The following is a 13,632-nucleotide window of genomic DNA, read 5'->3' as shown; positions in this document are numbered from 1 at the left end:
ACACTGGCTGAAGGCACAGTCTGGTTCACTGATAGGACCTGATTTACTGTAGACAAGTTAAACAACTGAAATAAATCTAAACCAAACAAGTTCACTGCAGAAGAAGAACAAAGGACGTAAAATGACACAAGTTTTGTTTGTCCCTTGTATGTTGCAAGAAGGCTGCATTGTCCTAACACAGGGATCTGCTGTCCTGAATATGTAATTAGCTTAACATTTGCAGCACGCAACGGAGGTTTGCCCAGCTGTTTGTACGTGTCGTGATTGAGTGGTGAAACTGCAGCTCCGGTATCGTGCCTGTCCTTCTGACGACAAGAGTGGCTGTCTCGTGCAACGTGAACTGACACTGGTACAAAATCACTTGCGACTGGACGGGATTTCTGGCGATGTCGACGCACACTATTTGTGGGACGAACACAGTCACCGTTAGAGAGATGAGCACTGGGCGGAGTGGCATTAACGACATGAATTTCCATGGGCGAAGGTTCACGAGCCCGAGTATTCTTGGTGCGATTCCGGCGCGAAGAAAAGGGCCTGGAATGGTTGGGAGTGTCCGATCTAAGCTTTTTCTGGCAAACACTTTGAACATGACCTTTCTTATTACAGAAAAAACAAATAGCCTGGCCTGGCGTGACGGGCAATTCTCACGCAAATTTCTAGTAGCACACCGTGGGCATGATTTCACTGCATTTGCTTGCTTACGTGGCACACGTGGCTGCGCGGAAGGGCGCGAGGGCTGTTTACTGTTCCGTGCAGCTCGCCCGGCGGGCCGGTTAATGTGACACACGGCTGGCAAAGTTTCAAATGATTCCTGAGCAAAGTCAAGTGTGTCTTGCCTATCCAATATGTCCATCACTTGTTGAAGGGAGGGATTGACTAGTTTCAAAATCTGTTCCTGTATACGAACATCAGAAACGTTCTGTGCAATTGCATCACGCACCGTAGTATCTGAATAAGGGAGTCCACATTCACACTCAAAAGCACAATCCCTAGTAGGGCCTTGCAATGTTGCAACCCACTCCCTATTAGTCTGACCTGCCGTACGTTTTGTACGAAAGAATGTATACCTTTTTGCAGCTACATTGACTGATTCTTTGAAATAGGCATCTAAAGCAGACAAAATTTCTTCGTAGCACAGAGTTGCTACGTCGCGTCGGGGAAATAATTTCACTATCACACGGTAGGTGGACACACCTACACAAGAAAGGAGATGAGGCTGCCGCTCGTTACCTTGAATTCTGTAGGCGGCGAGATGGAATCCAAATTGGCGTGACCACTCCGTCCAGCTTTCCATTTCCGCATCAAAATGACGAAAAGGTGGTGCAACTGTGTGTTGTGGCTGCTGTAGCGATGAAGCGGCGGCGGCCGCATCGTTTTGCATTGCACGTTGACCCTGGACGAGCTGTCCAAGGGCATCCAATAAGGCCTGCGTCTGCTGATTCTGCAAGCGATAAAATTCGGACAGTACATCTGGAGATTGTGGCGAAGCCATGACACAAGGAAATTAGGGCAAAGCAATAGCAAGATAAACACAAATTCACGGAGTTTGGAGGAAGCCGAAATGCACGGTAGAAGCTCATGCAGGAGGTCGTGAGGTCTGGAACAGGTCAGAGAAATAAGACTAGCAAAACAAGAGTAACTGGTAGAATACTTAACTTTAATCCATAATTGGAGAACATCGGTCTGACGGTACAGGCTTTAATATCTCAATATAAACTGGTAATGGCGCCTTGCTAGGTCACAGCAAATGATGTAGCTGAAGGCTATGCTAACTATAGTCTCGGCAAATGAGAGCATATTTGTCAATGTAGCATCGCTAGCAAGTCGGCTGTACAACTGGGGCGAGTGCTAGTACATCTCTCTAGACCTGCCGTTTGGCGGCGCTCGGTCTGCCATCACTGACAGTGGCGACACGCGGGTCCGTCGTATAATAGCGGACCGCAGCCGATTTAAAAGCTACCACCTAGCAAGTGTGGTGTCTTGCAGTGACACCACAATTAAAGTTAAATGTTCAAAACACTGTAAAATAACATCACCGGTCAGAATGACGTCAAATTGCAATGGAATATTATCAAAGAAGGAGGATAACGTATGGCAGAAGATAAAAAAAAGTGAGAAAATTAATCAATAGATGGTGCTGTATGTGTCAGAATACATAAATGAAAACACCTGTCATGCTCACAACACACTGAAGTTGGTATAAACACTCTGGGTACATGGCTTTTCCTCCTTTCACATTGGCGACATTCGCCACGACTGTCTCAAGCAGGATCGCACTCTACTTGTAAAGCTGTATTACAAGAATAATGACTGTGCACACGTTTCTCTGCAGAAGTTCCGGACACTAAAGGGTTTGAAAAATGGTGTCGGTCAGATGACTGCCATGGGTCTAGGGAAAATGATTTAGAAATTCGAAAAGACGGGTTCATTTGGTGTGCAACCTGGTGGAGGGAGGAAATGAGTTGATTCAACATCAGTGGAAGCAGTAGCCACAGCAATGCAGGAGGAGACAAGTGGTGATGTGCAAACGTGTAGCGCACGGAGAATTGCCCGAACATTGGACATATCTATGTCCACGGTGCATAAAATCCTACGAAACATCCTTCTTTGCTATCCTTTCAAAATTACCCATGTGCACGAGTTGCTTCCTGTAGAGCTGCCAGCAAGAGAGACCTTTGCTTTAGAATATCTTGCTTGCATGGAAGTGGACAATGATTGGCTGTGGTATATTTTGTGGACAGATGAAGCCCAGTTCCATCTGACAGGATATGTCAATACACAGAATTGTCAAATATGGGCAACGGAAAATCCACACACAAATCAACCAGTACCACTTCATCCTGAAAAGGTCATTGTGTGGTGTAGGTTTACAGCATGATTTATCATAGGCCCATATTTTTTTGAAGAGGCAGGTCCTTTCGGTCCTGTTTCCTGTACTGTCACTGGTAAGTGCTATGAGCGTCTTTTGTGCAACCACGTCATTCCAGCTCTCCAACAACATGGATGTATGGATGGGATCATTTTTATGCAAGATGGTGCACCTCCGCATATTGCAAATGCAGTTAAGCAGCTGCTGAAGCGCCATTTCAGAAATGCTAGAATTATCAGCCACCATTTCCCTGGCTGCCCCGATCACCTGATCTTCTGGCTTTGGGGCTGTCTGAAAGATGATGTGTTCAGTGTTCCGATTGCAAACTTAGCTACATTGAAGGCACGCATTGTGCCACACACTCTAAACGCGACCCTGGAAACACTTCAACCAGTTGTGAAACATGCTGTTTCTCAATTTCAACTTGTTTCAGAAAACGGTGGACAGCATATTGAACATGTTTTGTGACAGTCTCACGGAAATTAATAATACGATTTGATTTTGATTGATGCTTTTTATGCAGTTTTTGGCCTCAGGACAGCAAAAAACCTATGTGATTGATGCTTTTTATTCAGTTTTTGGCCTCAGGGCAATTAAAAACTGATGTGATTGATGCTTTTCATGCAGTTTTTGGCCTCAGGACAATTAAAAACCAATTTTTCCCATCTGGTGTGGTATGACCTTGCCGTGGTGGACGAGCTTACATAATTAACAGTATCACACCTATACACCCATGTACTCTGAGTAGAACAGTTTGTTTGTCAAATGTAACCTTAGCCATTGTTGTATGATTCATTTGTCATTTGTAGTCGACCACTATGAAATTAAGATGCTTACAGTGCCCTCTATTGCTACATTTAGTAACTATTTATTTTTCTTCTGCCATACATTTCCCTCCTTCTCTGATAATATTCCATTGCAATTTGATGTCATTCTTACAAGTGGTGTTATTTCTACTGTGGTTCGAAAGTTTAACTTAAATTATAATCACCCTGTATATCAACTGTCTGCATGCAGTATTTTTCCCTTTCTCTGCTGCTTAAAAGCAGGATTCTTGTCCTCTACACATGACAGCCACTGAAGGTGGAAAATACTGTACAGTTAGCTCAGTTTTAGCATCTTGTAATTGTTATTATTCTTGTGAAGCAATTAACCAGAAAAAAATGAAATTTGTCCAGCAAATTTAAATGGCTTCTATCATTAAACTGTGAAAAGAAAGAACAGGTAGGTTATCTGTGACTCTTCAAAATGGGCAACCCCCCCCCCCCTCCCCCTTCCTTTCCCAAAAAATGCTTGGAAAAGCATGTTGTCTCTTTGATATTTCTTGAGTGTATCATCCCCATTTCAACCATGATATAATGTCCACTTTGATTTCACACATTAATTATGTGAATATTTCCACAATTCTGGCGAAGTGGAGCACAGGGATGCTCATTACAAAGTCTAGCTCGAAACTGGAGCTGAATAATTGTGAAATGGATAATAGCAATTTAATTAATTGAAAAGTAAAAGAAACAGAAAAAGTAAATTTACAATATATGTGAGAAACTTGCAAAGAAATTCAGCAGTGACAGTCATAATAAAACATGGTGGTGTGTACATGTAAATGAAAATAATTGTCATCAGCCGAAGAGGCGCAGTGCACTTGAGAAAGCCCCGTTAAATGCAGAAATAAGTACTGATTGAAGACCAACTTGTTTCAGAAAGGATAAAAGTACCAGAGGAATATTCTAATATTGGACTTTTAACTGGAAAGAGAGTGAAACTGTGTACTTTTATATCACCCGTGTAGAAAACAATTTTAAATGTGATTATATGGCCAAAATCCTGTGATGAGTTTAGGAAGCACACTAGCAGTCTATTGTATCAGGGGTGAGGCAGAGGTGCTGTTTATTCACTGTTGTTTTTCTTGTTGCTAGAAAGGAAGTTCTGGAATATTTTAGATTGAGAATAAAGGTATAAGAAAAGAAAATGATGTTTCTAAGGTTTGGAGATAACTCAGCATTTCTGATCAAATGTAGGGAAGGCTTTTAACAACTGTTAAATAAGTGAACAGTATACTCAGCACAATTAAGAATACATAAGTGGACTGTATACATTTTGTAACCATCCAGTCAGCCAGTTACTCATTCATTATGTTGCTTACTACACCTACATGTTTGCCCTGCAAGCAACTGTGAAGTGCATATCAATAATTCCCACTGTATCAGCTATTAGGACTTCTTCCCACTCCATTCATGTATTGAACACAGAGAGAATGTTCTCTTAAATGCTACTCTGCTTGCTGTAATTAGTCTAGTCTAGTCTTTGTGATCCCCGAGGGACTGGTACATTGGGGATCGTAATATGAATGTATTTCTAAATTTGTCACTTATTCAGTACTAAAAACTTTCTAAATTGGTTTTCATAGGATAGTTTGCATTTATCTTCAAGCATCTACCAGTTCGTCATCTTTGTGACACTTTCCCATGGGTCAAACAAAACCTGTCTCATTCATGCTGCCCTTCTTTGTACATATTCTATTTTCCACATTAGCACTATCTGGTACGAGTTCTCCCACACATGAGCAATATTCTAAGATGGTGCAAAATATTTGATCTAGTGAACATCCGCAACTGAGAAACATATTTGTAGACTAACCATCTTCTTTAGTTGCCAGTAATTTGTTAATTTATTCTATGACTGGTTTCAAAGCATGAAGTTTCACCTTCAAGTACCACGAAATAATTATGTCAACATAAATGTATGGCGGTTGGGTCTGTCAGTCAAGGGGTCACACCCACGTCAAACAAGTCATGGGAGCATGGATGGGACCAGCAACCACAGTGCCCACCTGGTCAGCATGACTTTTCTGCAAATTACAGTTGCAGGCCAACAGACAGATTCTATATTCCTCAATTGTAGGAAAGCAATTAACACTGTACCACATTGTCAACTGTTAACAAAGGTCTGACCATACACAATATTTTCTCACATATGGCATTAGCTTGAAGACTTTTTGAGTAATAGAGTCTAGTATGTTGTTGTGGATGGTGACTGTTTATTAGAGACAAAGGAAATATCAGGAATGCTCCAGGTAAGCGTGATAGGACTGTCCGTGTTCTCTATGTATATCTTGTATTGACTGGGCAGCAACAGAGGACTGTTTGCAGATGACGCTGTTGTGTCAGGAATAGTGTCTTCACTAAGGTCTCGAGAGATTCACGATGACACTGACATAAGTTCTGTTTGTTATGATGAATTTCAGCTAGCTTTAAATATGGGTAAATATAAGTTAATGCGTACTAGTAGGAGAAATGTTCCTGGAAAATACAAATTCAGTATGAATGGAATGCCTGTCAACACTCACTTCACTTATATGTCTGGACATAACATTCCAAAATGAGACAAAAGTGGAATGAGAATGTAAAGCCAGTTCAAGGAAATGTGTGTAGTTAACTTCAGTTCATTGAGCGAGTGCAGGGAAAGCATTGTCATTGTAAATCTGTAAAGAAGGTCACAGACAAAACACTTTTGCAGTTGAGTGTTTGGCATTCCAATTAGATCAGACTAAAAGAGAATGTCGAAGCAATCCAAAGGCTGTCAGATATCATCACAAGTGAAATTAGTATCTGGAAATGTGTTAGGACAATTACTATTCACAATACATGTGAACAATTGGCAGACAATGTTTACAGCTGCCTGGTTCTGCCACAGGTGCTGCAGTTGTCTAGCGAGATCTCATAACAGAAGAAAATTTGTGTAAGTGCTGAGACACTTGTATATGATTAATGCTGGGTGTAAAGACTGGCTGATGGCCATCAACATAAATAAATCTAAGGCATGTGAATGAACATAAATGCTTGACGGTTTTTGACTACATAATCAGTGAATCAGTTCCTAAAATTGACAACACCCATAAAATAGACATGAGTGGTATAAGGGGTTTCCGTTTGAAAGCTGTACAGTCCATAATCGGTATACCAATCAGGCAAAATTGCCATGAGCATTGAGGCAATCATCCCACTGACACACTAGGCTGAAGAGACCTGTTTGGTAAAACACACCAAGTCCTGTGATGTGGAGAAGTCCATAACTGACTCCTGTAAATTCTTGTCTGACAGGAATTGTTGACCATTCAAGGAAATTTTTAAGGGACCAAAGACATGATAATCACATTGGGAGAGGCCAGCACTATAGGGCTTGTGCTCAAATATCTCCCACTTGAGTTAGCGTAACTTCTTCATTATGACATTTGTGTCTGGGGACTTGTATTATCATGAAGCAGCAGCATAGTTTTCCCGAATGTTTCACCTTAACTGCACACCACAATTTCTCCAGCAGTGCACAGTACCATTCCCCAGTGATGGAGACACCAGGTTCCTTGAAATCAGTCATGACCAGAACCAGACTTGGAGCACCATTCCACAATGATGATTTTGGACAGCCACATACACATTTGTCACAATCCAATGATGTATACTGGTGTTTGCCCTTCAGCAGCCATGAAAAGAATGATGGCACACTGGCCCTATTTGGATGCATTTGGTAATAACTCTGCCACAGTTCACATTGTTGCATTACTGCATGCATGTTGGAAAGACAAAAATGTCACTTTAATCCCTTAATGAGAGTGTTGCTATGTTGCGTATACACTGCAGCAATGTTCTCAAATGGAAACTTTTTGATTCTCCCTTATAGATGGACAAATGATAGGGGCAGAAAACAATGAACTACACAAAGCTTTACCAAGCATATTACAAAGGATGTTGAGTGTAATAGACATTTGGAGGTTGAAATAATAGTGTGAGATAGAAGGAGATGTAGGACAGCATTAATACACAAAAAAATGATGATTCAAAAATTAAAGGGAAAACAAGAGCTCCAAAGAAAAGAATTCTGTTTCCCTAGCAGAGCTGTTGTCTGTGTTACAGCAATGTCAGGCGAAGGGCTGCAATGAGTCCCTTAAGGGTAATAAGAACCGCTGAGCTGATTGACCACTCTGCCAAACTGTTTGCAGTTGAAGATATTCCTCATCAATACTATCCTTTTCTGTTTGAGTGTTATGGCCCTTTAGGATGAAACCATCAGGTGTTGCACTGAAATGACATGCATAAGACCTGGAAAAACAGTGGTCCCTATATGCAGATGTTGCCTCATTTGAAGTCCTTCCATGGTTGTTTGACAGATGATATATGCTGACATTTCTCTGTAGATGTGTGGTGATACTCTGCAAACTGGAGTAGGATTCACCCTGAAAGAGAAGTGTCCACCATTGATATACACTTCAATGTATGTTTTGCAAGCTTTCTGCAAACTTCCCATTCTGTGAGGATTGGTCAGTGTCACACACATCATCAATTGCCTCAATTAGTTATGGCTTTCTCAAAACCTTTTGTGCTTAGTACTCTATAAAATTGCCCTTCTGCTGGCTGACGTGAAGGCAGAATGTAGTCAAAATAAACGATAGTCCTATTCCTTTGAGTGAATAACAGCAAAATGTGGCTTTTGGTTTGTGTCTTAGCTCTCTACTGTCTGTGTTTTAAATATATAAGTATTGTATTCATTACACTGAATAATCTCATGTAGAACATATAGAGTAAATAGCTTTTTCAAAGGGTAATTATTGTTCCATATTTTGCGTTATATTCTTCAAATCAATAAAGATCTTGTACTAAATACTTTCTATAGTAGCTTATGTTCTTTCCCAGCATTCAAGATATGTCCATACCAAAATTTATCAAAATCGGTTCTGCAGTTTAATCATGAAAGCGTGACAGAGGCACTTTTACATGTATAATGTTAGTGTGGATTAATAAATTCCTCTTTTCAGGGATGCTTTTCTTGCTATAGCCAATTTGTATTTTATGTCCTCTCTACTTCAGTCATCATCAGTTATTTTGCTGCCCAAATAGCAAAATTCATCCACTACTTTTAGTGTCTCATTTCATGATCTAATTTGCTCAGCATTGCCTGATTCAATTTTACTACATTCCATTACCTTTATTTTGATTTTGTTTATGTTCAGCTTTTATCCTCCTTTCAAGACACTTTTGTTTCTATTAAACAGCTCTTTCAAGTCCTTTGCTGTCTCTTAACAGATTTACAATGTCATCTAAAAACCTCAAAGTTTTTATTTCTTCTTCCTGAACTTTAATTTCTTCACAAAATTTTTCTTCAGTTCCCTGTACTGCTTGCCCAGTGTATAGATTGAAAAATACCAGGAATTGGTTACAACCTTGCATCCCCTCCTCCTCAACCAATGCTTCCCTGTCATCCCCTTTCACTCTTGTTCCTACCAATGCTATGTGGCAGAGAGAGAACCCTATCAATGTTACATGAGAGAGGATGCTTCCTACTAATGGTGTGTGACTAGGAAGTGTCTCACATTTACTTCGATTCGTGTCTTTCAACAGTACTGACCATTTCACCTTATGAAGCTCTCATAATCTATTTTTTTGTTGTTGTATTTTCCTGTTGTACAATATACTAGTAGCCTGTAATTTACTGTCAGCTAATTCAGTACATTCTAGTTACATGTATAAGTAACATAGTATCAGAGCCTTTTAGAAATTCAGACTGTAACTTTGACAATATGTTATTGCAGTCAAATATTAACTGTATATTACTTTTTCTAAAATTTTTGAGAATTCTGGCAAAAAAGAAGTTCTATTGAAGTTTGACATTATTTTTTATCTTAATCAAAGGCTTAACTTCAAGATATTTTTGCTGAGCAGAAAAAATTCCGGCAATAAATGACCTGTTATGCAGATAACTTCATATGCTTCTAAACTGAGAACAATGCTCCTTAATTACCTTTGTTGATATTTCATTATTCCAAGTAGAATCTTGTGATTTTAAAGATTTTTCAGTTGACATTATTTCTTTTGGTATACTGAGAATCATATTCATATTACAGATTCCTTCTTACTGAGGATGCTTGAAAAAGTTTGCTTTTCTCATGAATATGTTCTTGCTAACTTTAAATAGTATCAACTGCATGTGTCAGGCATCCCTCCATATGTCCTGGTACCCTTTAAAGTCAAAAATAGTGTTACAAGAATCTTTTTTGCCTAATATTAAATAACATAAAGATAGGAAAGTTGACTGCATGTTTCACATAGTTTTGTTACTCATATCAGCATTTAAATATGTGAATATTCTACTGCGCAGGAATGCTAAATAATTGTTTGGTGTGCTTCATAGTTCATCAACACCAGACCTGGCACAGATCGTAATGGGAGATGAAGCGTGGCTCAGTGATTTGAGTCAGCTGCATCATGAAGACATTCTTTTGGCAGCTGGACTTTTCCATGGCCAAATTAGGGTCATAACATGGTACGATCCCAACAGAAAATTTACTGGTTAGAGGACTTTTAAAAGTGGATACAAATTGTAACATTGTCTTGAAAGTCTCCAGATGAAGAGGAGATAGAGAACAAGTACAAGAAAGGTTGTGTAACCTAATTGTCAACTGTATTTGTTATAAGCATAGAAAGGAACAGTTATCATACATCATAACACAGTAGCTTATCATCATTTTTCACACTGTATTCTTTGGACATCATTAACCAAAGCATTAAATGTCATTTTTTCATAGAAGTAAAACATATGATGTACTAGAAACTATGTCTTCCCAAAAATTGAACAGGTTGAAAGATGTACTTTGTTTAAATGTTACATCTTATTTGCTATGAATAATGTGTAGCTTATATTAAGTTAGCTGTTGTCTTTGTGGTCAATTGGAGCACAATCATCAGTGAAATCTGAAAATGCTCTTAGTGCCTTTTCATGTTGTTCCTATAAAGATTGATTGCTGGACTGGAAAATCAGCTCCATAAGTAACAAAAACTAATTTTAAAATGCTCATAATCTTGCTGAAATGTAGAAAATATCAGGATTGGAGTGCTTTTGGTAAAGTATATATTGTGTTCAAAAGATGTATCTGAAAGGAAAGCTTACAATTGCTGTGTATTAGCAGTTTCCACTTGCGGCTCTGAGGCAGGAACTGTGAGCAGCAGACCAGCACACACATGCTGGGAATTACCAGAAGGGAAGGGAAGGGAAGGCAAGGCAAGAGAAGGGAAGGGGAGGCGAGGGGCAGGCTGGAGTCAAAGGTGAAGCACAGGTGGCAGAACATGTAGCCAACTGAATACTGGGCAGGTGGACTAAAGAAGTTGTTTGCTACATTCCAAGAGATAGTGAAAGATTGCAGCCAAGACCTACCAGGAGAAATGACATTAGAAAATTTGCAAGAGCAACATGGATGCTAATGTCATAAGCCTGTAATTCATGGGAACTCCAGAAGAGTCTTTTAGCCAGCAGTGGATATTAATAGCTGGTGGTGGTGGTGAGGATGATGATGATGATGATGATGATGATGATGATGACTCTTCAGATTAATCAGGGACATATCAGTGATTGGCATAATAATAGCTGTAACTTTCCATAGCCAATTGCGTTTAAAGTATGATGGCATTAAACTAAATATCAAGACTGTTGATGAGTGGCCCAAGGAAAAATGTGTACTTTATGTTTCTAAAGTTCATATGATGTATCAGATAAAACAATTCAGTGGATTTTGCTAATTGACTTATTAATAATTAAGATGTGGCCTATTGATGTACTGAATTTAGAAAATATTGCACACATATAATATTACCACCTAGCTTTTTATGGTTCCTGTTTCAAGTTTTTGTTAAAAATGGAAAGAATTGGAAGTAACTCAAGGCTCAGCTAGTTGTATTTTTTTTATAATTTTGAGATCATATGTCTGTGATAATCTTTGTATGGCACAACATTAGCCACTGCAATTAGTATTGTTGGTGGTATAAATCACAGTGATCGAGCACAATAGTAGTTCTGACCTTGGATTGCGTGAACAATAAATTTATCTGCGATAAAATGTCATCTTCTAAGTGATGCAATGATTGACATTGCAGTGTTGTTTACTTGTAATATGCTGTAATATGAAGAAACTTCACCATAGAAGACTGTTCAAGTAAGTGTATAATGTTCCAGAATTGGTTTACAGTGAGGAATCTAAATTTATTTTGTGGTTCAATACATATCGAGTATGAGCTCGTTTCTCATACGAAATAAATTATTTTTGTCGCCAGTTACTTCCTAATGATTCTGTTTTCTTCTGCTAACCATGATGGTTTACACAAATTTGTTTTCTGGTCCTTCACGGTAATAATTTGGTTACAGTGATTTGTGTGTGAGTGATTTATTGCATTTTTATACTTTGCTTCAAGCATAATAAATGTTGGTACTGCAGGAACTCACATGACCCCCAGCATGTTAAACACACACATTGTCTGTCAAATATAAAAGCAATGAGAATAAGTTCTTGAAACATTTTATTCTGAGCACAGTAAAGCAGTAGTTGCGAAGTGACTGGTAACACAATCCATTATTTAAGTCATAAAATGGATAAATTGAAAATGTTGAAGTAGTAGCAGCTTTTAATTACATGATTAATGAACTGGGATTTGAACCTGTTGAATAGACAATCTCTGAGTAAATGTTATGGAGTATGAATGTATATTATTTCATTAAGATATATGCAGGAGTAAAACGGGTCAATCATACACTTTGTAGCATTGGCCCATTACGTTTATAGAGATCATAAGGAACATTTTCAATATATTTTGTATTGTTGCTTTGGCACGTAGGAATCTCTGCTTCTGGGAAGTAATGGTACAGTTTCAGTCAGCACAGAGAAGAGCAATGTACTCAGTTACTGGATGATCTGGTTTGAAATTACATAACAAAAATTTTGTACACAGAACAGTGAGCACTGTAGAAGACTGTTCACATCAAAATTGGTTTATAATGTTCCAGTATTGGTTTTCAGTGAGGAATCTAAATTTATTTTGCTGATGTGTATGTACTCTATGGTTCAGTGTATTGATTTGCAGTGAATGTGATATTTCATAAGGAGATCAATCAGAAATCAATTAACAAATATGCTGTACTGATACAACACAAGAATTCATTTTAATCCAGTTAAAAATTATATGCAGAACATTTGAAAGGTCTATAAATAAATTTATGAGATTGGTTTTTAGAAAGTGTTTATGCAATTACAACTGCAAGTTTGATCTGTTACCTCCAAAGTAGTTCACTTAAACTGTCATGCAGCGCCTGTACTTAGGCTTCCTTTTTGTAGTAGTTGTTTCACTCAAATTGTTCTCAGCTAGTTTGTTGTTACTACATTTTCGTTCTCATATGTCTCTAACCATTTGGAAGGAGAGAAAATTTCCAAGGACCAATGTATTGTGAGGAAATATAGGGCTGAGGTGTTATGATGATATTTTATTTTCCAAAAATTCATTAGCAGAGAGTTCAGTGTAATGGGTTGCAATGCTGTTCCCTCATTTTTAGAACTCTAGAAACAAGACTTATGAAAAAGATTTCATACAAATCACTGTGTTACCATAGTGAGATGAAATGTATATGGAAGGCATCTGGAGCATCATGTTGCTGCAGCCAAGTTCATGTTTATTTTGTTGCCAGACACTCAAATTTCGCTCCTTGCCACTTTTACAGACTTTGTATTGTTGTGCCCCAGAATAATCTTCCAGGCAAATATTAAAAAATTGTTGTAGTTCTTTCCTGGAAACACCAGAGGCAGAGCAGAATGGGTCAACAGACAGACAGAATTCCAGTGAGAGAGAAACGCTGGTTGATTAGCAGCAAACATGGAAGTTATTGCAATACCCTGGACAGACTGAGATCTCAAGAAAACAATGTAGCAAAGTGATATAATGGCAGCATCG

The 13,632-nt window shown here is 38.7% G+C and overlaps 1 protein-coding gene across 1 annotated transcript in view; it reads left to right on the top strand.

Annotated features, from left to right (window-relative positions):
- LOC126094987 (F-box/WD repeat-containing protein 2-like) overlaps nucleotides 1-12,853 on the top strand; it is a 130,867-nt gene extending 118,014 nt beyond the window's left edge. Inside the window, exon 5 of the mRNA XM_049909641.1 lies at nucleotides 10,055-12,853. Within this exon, the coding sequence (XP_049765598.1) occupies nucleotides 10,055-10,217 (163 nt within the window). The 3' untranslated portion in view covers nucleotides 10,218-12,853. The remainder of the gene's footprint in view (nucleotides 1-10,054) is intronic.
- Nucleotides 12,854-13,632: the final 779 nt, after the last annotated feature.

The sequence above is a fragment of the Schistocerca cancellata genome, chromosome 8, assembly GCF_023864275.1.
Source record: "Schistocerca cancellata isolate TAMUIC-IGC-003103 chromosome 8, iqSchCanc2.1, whole genome shotgun sequence".
In the NCBI taxonomy this organism is placed as follows: Eukaryota; Metazoa; Arthropoda; class Insecta; order Orthoptera; family Acrididae; genus Schistocerca; species Schistocerca cancellata.
The sequence above is the reverse complement of the archived record's forward strand: the minus strand, read 5'-3'. Positions and strand labels throughout refer to the sequence as shown.